A 14,019-nucleotide genomic window follows, 5' to 3' on the forward strand; every position below is an offset into this window, starting at 1 on the left:
GCAGACGCCTACACGATGCCCCCATCGCCTTGCCCCTTCGCGTCCTGAATCGCCGGCGCCACCGTCGACCTCGCCGCACCCCCACGGCCACCCAGCGCAACTATAAATAGAGACCCCCTCAGCCTTCTCCCTGCACACCATTCACTTCCCTCCTCTCACTGAGCCTTCTCCACCGATCAATTTCACCAGACCTCGCCGGAGCAGCCCCAATCGCAAGCTCACACCCGCCGGAGCTCGCAGACCATCGCCATCGATTGGAGCAGCCCCGAGCCTCGCCGCGGTACCAGGGTCTTCTACACCCTCGACAACCTCGCCTCACCCCTCTCCCTCGACCGCCGGCGACCCACCACGTCCTCCGACCCCCTAGGTACGCTGCCAGCACGCCGGCATCTCGTCGGAGACGGCGAAGCTCCCCGGCCGTTCGATCGTATTCTGATCTAACGGATCATGTCGCTCGTACCGCTTCGCTCGGTTAAGAGCCACTGACGGGTGGCTCCTACCTCGTCAGGCGGCTCGCGCACACGGGCTGTGTGCTGGGCCGTGTTGCTCTGTTTACTTCCTTTCGGCCCATTTTGTTTTCCCGCGCGGCCCACAAATTCAAACGTCGTTTAATTAATTTAGCTGAATTCAAACACTGATGTCTACTTCAAATTTAAATAGTTTAAATTCTACTAAACCAAATTTAGCAAATTTTATAGATCCAGAAAGCTCATGAAATTATCTAAATAATGCCACTGGCCTCATGTCCAAATTCGAAATAAAATTTAAATAATAAAAATAACAAGGCAGGGCCTTTTCTGACTTCAAATAAATATTAGAAATTATCTATAAATGATTTTAAGTTGATTCCAACTCTAATAAATCATATTTGACATAATATAATTGTTTATGCAAAAATATAACATAGTTGTTTTGCATGATCATGGATTAGAATTAAATAAGGGCTATGGAGCCATTTCTAGATCATTTAATACATACCCATAGAATTCTTTAAATAGTATGAGGGCTTCTCTCTCATTTAAATTGTGATCTTAAGTAATTCAAATAGAGGTACTGACCTTGATCAAATAAGTCTCATGCTTGGTTAATTAGAGAGGTTAATCATTTAGAGGATAGTTTAACTTATATGAGGTATAGCCTCTCACATAAACCATTAGTCCAAATAGTTCAATAAGAATTAATAACACATAATTAATGACCCATAGGTTTATATTTGAAAATACTTAATCCTTCTCATAAGTAGTATTTAAATATTTCAAACCTATTTATTAAATCATATAATAGACTTTGGTCTCATTTAAATCTTACCTCAACCAAATTAATATGAAGTAGATCCCATGGTCAATTAAAATTCACTTTTAATTAATTAATAATATTAAAACATTACAAGGTGTTACTAAAATAGTATGAGGTGCTTACCTCATTTACATCATCTTTCTCAAATAATATGAAGTAATGTTTTGACCTTTAATTTCCTAGGCTCATGCTTGCTCATTTATAAATCTTAAATCTAAATAATATTTAATTAATTAAATCACATGAGATGATGAATCTCATTTACTCACTTTCTCAAATACTAAGTGTGAAGTGTTGACCTTGGTCAACAAGGGATCATCCCTGGTTATTTTGAGAATATTAAATCACCTCAATAATAGTCCTTCAAATTAGTTACAACTATGGGTTAAAGCATATGAGAGATATTCCTCTCATGTAAATCTTGTTCTCAAGTAATACAATATGAGGTAGTGATCATAATCTAAGTAACCTCATATTGAATTATTTGGTGGCATTAAATCATTATTATGTTAGTATTAAATTACATGAATGATGGAACCTCATTTAAATCATTTTCCCAAATGATAGGTATGAAGAGGTTGACTTTGGTCAACCTAGGTCATATATTATTCATGGGAGAAATTAAATCTTAAGAAGATTCAATAAGAGGAAATTATTTTCTCACAGACTAAAGAGAAACCCTAACTCCATTTTCAATAAGAGGAAATTATTTTCCTATTACTAAATAAGGAAAACCTAGCATAATCTTGTGATAAATGTTAAGTAGTGATGCTAGATCATTGTGTGAGCCACTAAGGCTAATTAAGAGTACTTAAGTATTGTTTGGTGATTGTATCCTCGTATTCGTTTATAGACGCTAGTACCGGAGACTATCAAGAGGAGGAAGTATTCTACCAAGAGGAAGAAGAAGAATACTTTGATCACTTCACCAATCAAGGCAAGCTAACATTCTTGCAAGCTAGACTAATGCAAGCTAATAAACTTGCTAACCATCAGGGTGCAAAGCTCTACCAGAGCAAGGCATCATTACATTTTACTTTATGAACCTATCCCAAAGTTTTCACCCTACAAGCTTTACTTGATTTTATTTATCAAAGTTACTTTTTGGTTTATGATTCACTGGGTTGAATTATAGAGTAGTATAAGAGAATCACACTTAGCCTAGCCAGCTCCAAGATACTTATCACCCCTCATGAAATAGTTGCTAGTGCTAATCAATTAAAATTTGACTACTCTAGATGGGAACATGTGACTTTGAAATGAAGTTGAAACCTTGGAATGATGGTTCATTCCATTGAATGACTTTGAAGGTGAATATGACCAAGAGAAGATGGTGATTTTTGATATAAAACTGATGGTTGGGTTCGGATGCGATACCATTCCAATTTTGAAAGTACCCCCACAATACCCAAAATGGGTACGGGCTTAACTAGAAATTTATGTGCTTTAGTATGGGTTCCCTCTAAACAAGCGTCATCGGGGTTATGCCAAGGGCTGCCTCCAAAGACATCTGAGATGATGTGACGTGATTGAGGTGAATTGTCCGGCCCAAGCCCTGTGCAGTTCCCGGGTTAACAGGTTGGTTTTCACCGGGAGGCCAAGCTCATGGGGAGAGGTGCCTGTACTAGAGTATATAAGTGAAAGGTTATGGTTGGTAGTCCGCATACGGAGTATGATAAATCAGGGCCAGTTAACCCTGACGGATTATTGCAAATATTGTGGCACAAGTGTACGACCTCTGCAGAGTGTAGAACTATTCGAATAGCCGTGTCCACGGTTACGGACGATTGGAAAGGCCATACTGTTCCGTCATCAGACCATTTTCAAAAATGTGACATATGACTGGTGACTTGAAGTTGACCGGTGAATGGTGACTTTGAGTTGGACCACAACAGAGTTGTGGGAATGACACTAATGTTCCCACTTGAGTTAGTCTAGTGATTCAAGCATCTTTACTAAATGTTTATAAAATAAACTTGGCTTTATGCAAATAAACCTAGAGCTTAGTATCCCTTTACCCCAATTGATAATGCTTACACTAGTATTAGTTTGCGAGTACTTTAAAAGTACTCATGGCTTTGTCCCTGGCTATTCAAATGGCCAGACTATGAAGGCGAACAGTTGTACGAGGAAGATGGACAGCAGAACGTCTACGACAACTAGGACCGCTCCTGACGTCAACAGTTGCCTGTGGAACGATGGACCACGACCGTTACTTCGCTTCCGCTATGTGTTTTGTAATAGGATCTCTAGATCCACTATGTTGTATTAAGACTGGATCATGTGATCCTTTGTTGTAAGACGATTACGTGTTGTAATAAATGATGTGTTGTGATATCAATCTATTATGTCTCGCAAAAACAATATTCCTGGGATTGCGATGAATGGCATAATAGGCATCTGGACTTAAAAATCCGGGTGTTGACAGGTAGCCTCTGCATCCCAGGATCGGCGGCGACAAATTTTCTCGGCACCGTCAAAAGGAGGAATATTGTCTTCAACAGAGCCATGATTCTCTTCGCGGATGTATAACCATTTCTTGCGCCACCCTTGAACTGAATCAGGGAATTTGACGTCGAAATATTCGACGTCAGGGCGAACGCAGATCAAAACACCGCCTATGTTGTAGGCGACGTTGGAAGAGCCATTACGGCGACAGAGGAAGATACGTTTCCATAGGGACCAGTTAGGCTGGATCCCCAGGAAAGACTCGCACAATGTGATAAAAATAGAAATGTGGAGGATGGAATTGGGAGTGAGATGGTGAAGTTGCAGTCCATACATGAACAGCAACCCACGAAGGAAATCATGGATAGGAGTGGAAAGACCACGGATGAGGTGGTCGACGAAACTAACACGATATTGCATCGGTGGAGCTGGGTAGCTTTCTTCCTTGGGGAAGCGAATCGCATCTTGCTTCCCGCTGATGCCAAGCTTCTTCAGCATATTGATATCCTGCTGGGAGATCTTGGATCTCTCCCACTCCAAGTTTCCCAGATCTTCGGCTGCCATCTTTGCTTTGGGCGCGCTGTGCTTGGTGAGTTTGCGCGGTAGCATCAACTAGAGTGGAAGCAACGAGCACGCAAACGGGGGAGCACAAGAAATTTTGGGGCACGTTGGAAAGCTTTTGTAGAGGAAGAGCAGATGGGCGGCGCAAGCGAAAGTGACGGAGGAAGAAGACGATGGACTTAAATAGAGGTGCGGTGAAACGGCACAACCGTTGGATAGGAACGATATGGAGCAGATGGAATACACGTGGACAAAGGGTAAAATTGGATTTTCACTGAGAAAAGAAATGACAGAGGGCACAGTGCGTGCGCCAGAAAAAGTGGAGGACGTGTGTCCCCCACTTGCACGACGTGTCAATCAGATGGGGAATTTGGACCCACAAGGCAGTAAGAGGAGCGGTTTTCGAATATTTCCAATACAGAAATCGTGGCTATCATCAGCAATGACGTCATTATGGCAAGAGAAAAACTCGACTAAGAAGCCAGGCGAGAATATCGACAACACAAGATTATTTCGAGAGCCTTTGATCAAATAACAAGTTTTTGCCCAAACGCTCGGAGGCTACTTTGGAAAAATAGAAAACTTCGAATATGACAAGATAAAAATGGCGAGAGCCTATGACCAAATGCAAGCATTTGTTCATAGCCTCGGGGGCTACACCCATCGGGAGCGCTGGTCGCGCACCCGATAGATATAAAAATTTATCGAGAAGGATTACAAATATATTGGAAGAGGATATTAATCTGTGGAGCCTACACCCAAGCACAAGTTCTTGGTTGTAGCCTCGGGGGCTACTCCCATCGGGAACACTGTTCGCGTGCCCAATGAATTTTGATCAAAATAAAGAAACAGAAGTGAGTATATTTCGAGTTACATAGATAACTCTACATATACTCCCATCGGGAAGACAAAATAAGTCATCAAATATGACTCGATAAAATGTGCTATTCCAACAGCCGAAAGGCACTCGAAAATATATTCTCAGAGCGCTATAAGTCGCGAATAAATCTCTGAATGTCGCAAAACTTTGCGAAGGTAAGACCCCATATCCGTTCTGAGCGGCGTAGCACCGTCTCTGACGGCGGACTGCTACTTTTTTCCGTATCAACAGATACGAAGAAAAATCCTAACGAACGCGTTAGGTACCCGATAAAATATGACTGGGACTCGACAGAATGGTAAGACCTTAAGCGGCACCTGTCGAAGTTTACACCAGTATCCCGAGATCATGTCCAGGGACGTGATCTTGAAGTAGGTTTTTGCGGATTGCCACTAGAGCAGTTAACTAGTACCTGATCCGTCAGATGAACTAGCCCCAACTACCGATATCCCTGTATAAAATAATATTTGCATATCGAAAGATTATGTAATGAGTAAAATTGGAGATTTTGCCTGATTCTTCGATTCAAGAAAAATCTCGGGGGCTACTGACATAGGCATCCCCAATTGGCCTGCCAAAGATGGTACCCGAGGTTTATTAAAGGCCCAGGACTCGAAGAATAAGAAGACTCGGAAGCCCATTTAGCGTTAAGGAAAGATAGGTTGTATTAGGAAAGATAGAAATTTGTAATCTTACGGGTTGGGTACGAAACCCTCCCGAACTCTGTAACTTGTGTATTACGAAATCCTCGGCTCCACCCTCTATATAAGGGGGAGTCGAGGGACGGAGAAAGGATCGAATCTATTGTCAACAGAACCCTAGTTTTCATAATCGGCGAGTACTTTTCGGCTGAAACCTTCGAGATCTACTTGCCCTCTACTTCTAGCAAAACCCTAGTCTATAATCTGTAGGCATTGACAAATTAAGCCTTTGTCAGTCGGTCCGGTCCGACTCCGAGTTCAGAAATAAGTCCTCCTTTAGACTGACGAACTCATATGCCAACAGCCTATATAACATATCGCGCCCACGCATCCGTACTAGTACGAGAAGTCGAGAGACTAGGCCGATCGAATCAGTCAAGCTAGACGTCCAATAATGGAGATCGACATGCGAACCCCCAACGCCCTCATGGGGTGGTTGGCGTTCGGCATCCCCGCGTCCGCCGGTGACGAAGTCGGCCAGGAGAACGGCCACCGCTGGGACCCCATGGATTGCGACCACAAGGTGCTGCCGCCCGCGCGGACGGCACTGAGGATGGAGTGCGACTTCTCCTACCTGCCGGACCACGACGAAGACGCCCACTTCTGCCACGCCAGGGCCGGCGTCGTCCGCGTCGCGGACGGGGTCGGGGGATGCCATGGCGACGGCGTGGACGCCACCGAGTTCTCGCGCAGGCTCATGGCCAACGCCTACAACGCGGTTGCTGCAGCGTCCTCCTCCGGAATCTGCCCTTACACACTGCTGGAGATGGCGTACCAGAAGACGGACGCGTCGACGCGCACGCGGGCGGCGTCCACCGCGCTAGTGCTGTCGCTGGCCGGCCACGCCCTCAGGTGGGCCTACGTCGGCGACAGCACCTTCGCCGTGTTTCGCGGCGGCAGGCTCCTGCTCCGCGCGCTCCCGCAGCAGCACTACTTCAACTGCCCGTTCTAGCTCAGCGCGGTCGGCGGCGACAGGGTGAAGGACGCGGCGGTGAGCGAGTTCCCGGTGGAGGAAGGCGACGTTGTGGTGGCCGGGACGGACGGCCTCTTCGACAACGTGTTCGACCGTGCAGACATGCACGGCTTTGAGTCTCACGCCAGGCGAGATGGCACAAGCGATAGGAAGACTCGCCTACGACATGGCTAGGAGTAGTAGGGAGTCGCCCTTCAGTGCCGCCAGCCGGGAACAACAAGGTAACAACTTCACCGGCGGCAAAATGGACGACATTACTGTCATCGTCGCATTCATTGTATCGTAGCCTCCCAGGCTCCCAGCAGGCTCCATCTATTGTGTGTTTACGCAATAAAGAAGCTGGGACACATGATCTTATGTTCAAATGTTGTAATAGTTTCTTCTTTCCATCATGTGCAGAGCCCTTTGTGGTTCCTGTTGTGTTTGGCTTAGTTAGAATGGTCAGCAAAAAACCTGTTTTTTTACTTTTATGTAGTGAACATCTATGGTTTTGTTAATAAAATCGTGGAGAGATCCCTTAATTCAAAAAAAAAGTAGGCTCCATCTAATTGATCTTACCACGACGATATGAGAACATGATAAAGTTCCAACTCACTTAATCCCCACAGATGTTCTATCATTTTGCAGTTGCGCATGAGCATCTACGTCACGGTTTTTCGCATGAATGACGAGAAAATTAGCAAAATCCACATACACTTAGTGATCAACAACCGACTAAATAGCTAAACGTACTTGCTAATAATAGTTCTACATTTTGGTTGATCCTTTTCGACTGTTGTCAAAACAAAATCTACATTTTGCAATGGTTCCAATCCTATGATTGTGCTTCACTAGTAGAAAACCTCTCATCCATCTAAGACTTTAATATCGGTTCCCTTACGAACCGGTATTAAAGGTGGCATTTGTACCGGTTCGGACGCTCAGGCATTCGTACCGGTTCGTTACGAGCTTTCATACCGGTTCGTGTTAGGAACCGGTACGAAAGGTCTTCGGCCAGAATGGCAGGTGAGGATGGGGCCAAGGTTGGACCTTTGGTACCGGTTTGTGTTAGCAACCGGTACTAAAGGGTGCCTCATATGCTCACTGCCCCTCCCCCACCCCCGATCCATTCTCATTTTCATCTCTCTCACATTTCTAAAACTTTTGCATCTCTCACACTCCAACAAATTTTCATTCTTTCTCCACCATTTTAACAAGATTAACGACCTCCATCTATCCAAGGGTTAGCAATATCATCCTTTCTTTCGGCGTTCCTAATTTAGCTCATTTCTTTGGTAGTTTAACTCGTACTATTTTTCTAGTGCTAGCAAGGTGTTTGATGAAATGCCTAAGTTAGGGATTTTACTTTTTTTATAATCAATTTGAGCTGAAATTATGGTATATTTTGTAGGTTTTAATTAGTATCATCCCCGTCCTCACCGCCGTCGATCGCTAGCGTCGTCCCCTAGCCGGCACCGTACAACCTCGGTGAGCCTCTTCTTTTTTATAAAAAAACTTAGTTTTATGTGATGAACTTGAATATTAATTAAGTTGGTCACTCATATATCCATGATGTTGTGTACTTAATGATTTTTGATATACATATAAAATGCAGATGAGTCGACAATGGATGTACGGTGACCGGTGCCATCCCGAGTTCATTACTGGCATGCATTATTTTTTCAACGTGGCTGAGGCAAACAGGCGGTCGAATGGTTTCATGTATTGTCCATGTAGTTCCTGTAAGAATATGAAGGATTACTCTACCTCGAAGACCCTTCACGTCCACCTGCTGGAGAATGGTTTCATGCCCAGCTATAATTGTTGGACCAAGCACGGAGAAAGAGGGGTTATATTGGAAGACAACGAAGAAGAAGAGGATAGTGACAACTATCCCTTATTCACTGAAGACGGTGGTAGTAGAATGGGGGAAGACGAAGCTGAAGAAGAGCCCATTTTCGATGAGCCGATTTTTGATGACCCGGATGACGATTTGGGTCGGGCCATTCTTGATGCGAAGATGAACTGCGGAAATGAAAAGGAGAGGTTGAAGTTGGAGAAAATGTTAGAGGATCACAATAAACTGTTGTACCCAAATTGCGAAAATGGTCAGAAAAAGCTGGGTACCACGCTGGAATTGCTGCAGTGGAAGGCAGAGAATGGTACTTCTGACAAGGGATTTGAAAAGTTGCTGAAAATAATAAAGAAGATGCTTCCAGGGGAGAACGTGTTGCCCTCTAGCACGTACGAAGCAAAGAAGGTTGTCTGCCCTCTAGGATTAGAGGTGCAGAAGATACATGCATGCATCAATGACTGCATCCTCTACCGCGGGGAGTACGAGAATTTGAATGCATGCCCGGTATGTAGTGCATTGAGGTATAAGATCAGGCGAGATGACCCTGGCGATGTTGAGGGTGAGTCCACCCCCAGGAAGAGGGTTCCTGCGAAGGTGATGTGGTATGCTCTTATAATACCACGGTTGAAACGTTTGTTCCAGAACAAAGAGCATGCCAAGTTGTTGCGATGGCACAAAGAGGACCGTAAGAAAGATGTGATGCTGAGACACCCCGCTGACGGGTCGCAGTGGAGAAAAATTGACAGAGAGTTCAAGTCATTTTCAGATGACGCAAGGAACTTAAGATTTGGTCTAAGTACAGATGGCTTTAATCCTTTCGGGGAGCAGAGCTCCAGTCATAGCACCTGGCCAGTGACTCTATGTATCTATAACCTTCCTCCTTGGTTGTGCATGAAGCGGAAGTTCATTATGATGCCAGTGCTCATCCAGGGCCCGAAGCAACCCGGCAACGACATTGATGTGTACCTGAGGTCATTGGTTGAAGAACTTTTAGAGTTATGGCGTGACGAAGGTGTACCTGTGTGGGATGAGCACGAACAAAAGGAATTTAACCTACGAGCGTTGTTATTTGTAACCATCAATGATTGGCCTGCTCTTGGTAACATTTCAGGGCAGTCAAACAAGGGATACAATGCATGCACACACTGTTTAGGTGAGACTGATAGTAATTATTTGGGAAACAAGAATGTGTACCTGGGGCATCGTCGATTTCTTCCAAAACAACATCACGTAAGAAAGAGAGGAAAGCATTTCGGAGGTGAGGCAGATAACCGAACGAAGCCTACCCACCCTAATGGGGAAGTTATATATGATATGGTCAAGGATTTAAAAGTGATCTTTGGAAAGGGTCCCGGCGGACAATCTGTTCCGCATGATGTTGACGGACACGTACCCATGTGGAAGAAGAAGTCGATATTTTGGGAGCTACCCTACTGGAAATTCTTAGAGGTTCACTCTGCAATCGACGTGATGCACGTGATGAAAAATCTTTGCGTGAACCTGCTAAACTTCTTGGGCGTGTATGGGAAGACAAAAGATACACCGGATGCACGGCAGGACCAGCAAAGTATCCACGAAGGAAACAACCTGAATCCAGAGAAGTATCAAGGTCCTGCCAGCTATGCTCTTACCAAAGAGGAGAAGGAGATCTTTTTTGAAGTCTTGAGTAGCATCAAGGTCCCGTCTGGCTTCTCGTCGAATATAAAGGGAATAATAAACATGTCGGAGAAAAAGTTTCAAAACCTAAAGTCTCATGACTGCCACGTGATTATGACACAATTACTTCCGGTTGCATTGAGGGGGCTTCTACCGGAAAATGTTCGAGTACCCATTGTGAAGCTATGTGCGTTCCTCAATGCAATTTCTCAGAAGGTGATCAATCCACTTACTCTACAAAATTTACAGAAGGATGTGGTCCAATGTCTAGTCAGCTTCGAGTTGGTGTTCCCACCATCCTTCTTCAATATTATGACACATCTCCTAGTTCACCTGGTCGAAGAGATTGGCGTTCTCGGTCCTGTATTTCTACACAACATGTTCCCCTTTGAGAGATTCATGGGAGTCTTAAAGAAGTACGTTCATAACCGTGCTAGGCCAGAAGGAAGCATCTCCAAGGGCTATGGAACAGAGGAGGTCATTGAGTTTTGTGTTGACTTTATTCCTGACCTTAAGCCGATCGGTGTTCCTGAATCGCGCTATGAGGGGAGACTGCGTGGAAAAGGCACGCTAGGAAAGAAATCAGCAACGTGTATGGACGGACATTCTTTCACTCAAGCACACTACACAGTTCTACTTAATTCCATCTTGGTGGCTCCGTACAAAGAGGAACACAAGGAGATCTTACGCTCTAAATACCCGGAGCAACGTGAAGATTGGATTGATGGAGAACACATGAAGACTTTCGGCGGTTGGTTGCAAACACGTCTCATGAATGTCACCGATGACGAGCAGCTGTACTTGTTGGCCAAGCAACCATCTTCTACTATATCGACTTTTCAAGGGTACGAGATTAATGGGAACACATTTTACACTTTCGCCCAACACAAAAAGAGCACCAACCAAAACAGTGGTGTCCGCCTTGATGCAGAAGATGGCAATGGGAACAAGGTCACATATTATGGGTACATAGAGGAGATATGGGAACTTGACTATGGACCTAATTTCAAGGTCCCTTTGTTCCGGTGTAAATGGTTACACCTGAAAGACGGGGTACAGGTAGACCCGCAGTACGGAATGACTACAGTGGATTTCAAGAATCTTGGGTACGACACCGAACCATTCGTCCTAGCCAGTGAAGTGGCTCAGGTTTTTTTATGTGAAGGATATGTCTAGCAAACCGAAAAAAAGAAAAGAAAGGCAAGAGGACACATCATACGATGAGCCAAAGCGGCACATAGTTCTTTCAGGAAAAAGAAACATCGTGGGAGTAGAGGACAAGACAGACATGTCAGAAGATTATAATAAGTTTGACGATATTCCACCCTTCAAGGTAAAATTTGACCCAAGCATCATCTTAAACAATGAAGATTGTCCATGGTTGCGTCGCAGTAAGAAGAAAGGGAAACGGGCGAAGAAAACTCAGAAGACTAGAGCAGATGGAGTATAACTTGTGTATCTCAATATGGAAATCACTTTTGTGTAATGATGTTACTGTATGTAAGATATTAACAATGGAGATGGTTGGCTTGTTTTACTAGTTAAGTCACGGGCTTGCAGGGAAATTTTTCCGAGGCGGAACTTCCGAATATGCCATATATAGGGCATGTGCACCAAGGGCATATTCGAGAAGTTCCGCCACGGGAGATTTCCCAACCCTTTCCCCAACATTGTTAGAGGAGATGGAGTCTTCCACGGGCTTGCAGGGAAATTTTTCCGAGGCGGAACTTCCGAAGATGCCATAGGGCGTGTGCACCAAGGGCATCTTCGACAAGTTCCGCCACGGGAGATTTCCCAACCCTTTCCTCCATCCATGGTGATGAAACTCTCCATCCATGTTGGCTTGTTGAGCTGCTTCCCATGGTGTATCGATGCTCCTTTTATAGGCACGGCGCCGCTTCTACTTTGTCTTCTTCTTCCTCCGACAGGGCGTCGTGCGCTACATACTTTATCTCATCGAGCAGGGCGTCCTTATCCTGCCGACAGCTTTAGTACCGGTTGCACCCACCAACCGGTACTAAAGGTTACCCACGCGTCCTTATCCCACCGACAGGGCGTCGTGCGCTACATACTTTATCTCATCGAGCAGGGCGTCCTTATCCTGCCGACAGCTTTAGTACCGGTTGCACCCACCAACCGGTACTAAAGGTTACCCACGCGTCCTTATCCCACCGACAGGGCGTCGTGCGCTACATACTTTATCTCATCGAAGCGGGCGTCCTTATCCTGCCGACAGCTTTAGTACCGGTTGCACCCACCAACCGGTACTAAAGGTTACCCACGCGTCCTTATCCCACCGACAGGGCGTCGTGCGCTACATACTTTATCTCATCGAGCAGGGCGTCCTTATCCTGCCGACAACTTTAGTACCGGTTGCACCCACCAACCGGTACTAAAGGTTACCCACGCGTCCTTATCCCACCGACAGGGCGTCGTGCGCTACATACTTTAGCTCATCGAGCAGGGCGTCCTTATCCTGTCGTGCTCATGACAAAGTTCAGCCTACCGGAAGACATGACGGAAGGCCAGAAGAATAAAGTCAAGGAATGGACATGGAAGAAGATGGCCATACAATTCCAGACCTTCAAGAAAAATTTATGGGACAAATATAAGAATGAAGATCCAGTATTCGATGATAATCTAGTGAAGATAAAAGATCACTGGGCCGCATTTAAGGACTATAAGAAATCGTCTACTTTTGTGTCCCGATCGAAGAAAAATACCGAAAATGCTGCAAAGAAGAAACTTCCGCATCATTTGGGGTCAGGTGGCTACAAGAGTGCCATTCCGAAGTGGATAGCGTTTGAGAATAAACTGATGGATCATGGAATCACTCCACAGACATGGGACTGGCCCGAATGGTCCAAGTTCTGGTTGTTCGCTCATGGGGCAGGGTTGGACCCAAAGACAGGGCTGATCGTTGCGAAGGGAAAATGGAAGGAAAAAATTGAGGATATCGTACCGAAGCTTGTAGATGCAATTGAAAAGGTCAGAAAGGGAGAGTACATTCCCGATCGAGAGAATGACGAGCTGACACTCGCTCTGGGGAACCCTGAACATGTTGGACGGGTACGAGCTCGCCCAGGTCTCACCATGAAGGAAGCGTGGCCGGACAGCGCTGACACTTATAGAAGCCGTTCGCGAAAGAAGAAGAAGGACGCCGACATTGTAACGGAATTGTTAACTAGGGTGGAGGCTCTTGAGAGAAATCAGAGGGCACCTGATCAGCCGCTGTTTCTACAGGATCCACAAGCCGATGCTGCCCCATCTCAGCGAAGAAGCAGTGTCGGTTCCTCGCATCTTGACGGATGTGGAGGAAGCTACCCCGTGGATTATGTCACGGAGAAGACAGATTGCGAGCTACATATGTTAATCAGGACCGCGTCTGTTAAGGTGGCGGTGGGCTATGTGTACCCAAGTGAAGATGGAGCAATGCACCATCATATGCCCATTCCACCTGGTTGTGTTCGTGTCGGGGTGGATGAAGTTGTTTCGGGTTTTGAAAAAGTGGAGCTTGATATTCCTAGAGGTGAAGATGAGAGGACACTGGCCGATGTCAAGCACGGTTTCGCCCTATGGCCGAAGAAGTACGTCGTCCTTTTGCAAAGGCCACCGACTCCTACACATGAGCAGCAAATGCCATCGACTCCTCCTGGTGGCAGTCCTGGTG

At 45.4% G+C, this 14,019-nt stretch overlaps 1 protein-coding gene across 1 annotated transcript; it reads left to right on the forward strand.

The window, feature by feature from the left end:
- Positions 1–6,280: 6,280 nt before the first annotated feature.
- LOC139831524 (putative protein phosphatase 2C 24) lies at positions 6,281–6,838 on the forward strand. Its single transcript, XM_071820819.1, has one exon. The coding sequence runs from the start codon at positions 6,281–6,283 to the stop codon at positions 6,836–6,838; it is 558 nt and encodes a 185-aa protein (XP_071676920.1).
- The last annotated feature ends 7,181 nt before the right edge of the window (positions 6,839–14,019 follow it).

Source organism: Lolium perenne, chromosome 5 (assembly GCF_019359855.2).
Source record: "Lolium perenne isolate Kyuss_39 chromosome 5, Kyuss_2.0, whole genome shotgun sequence".
Classification (NCBI taxonomy): Eukaryota; Viridiplantae; Streptophyta; class Magnoliopsida; order Poales; family Poaceae; genus Lolium; species Lolium perenne.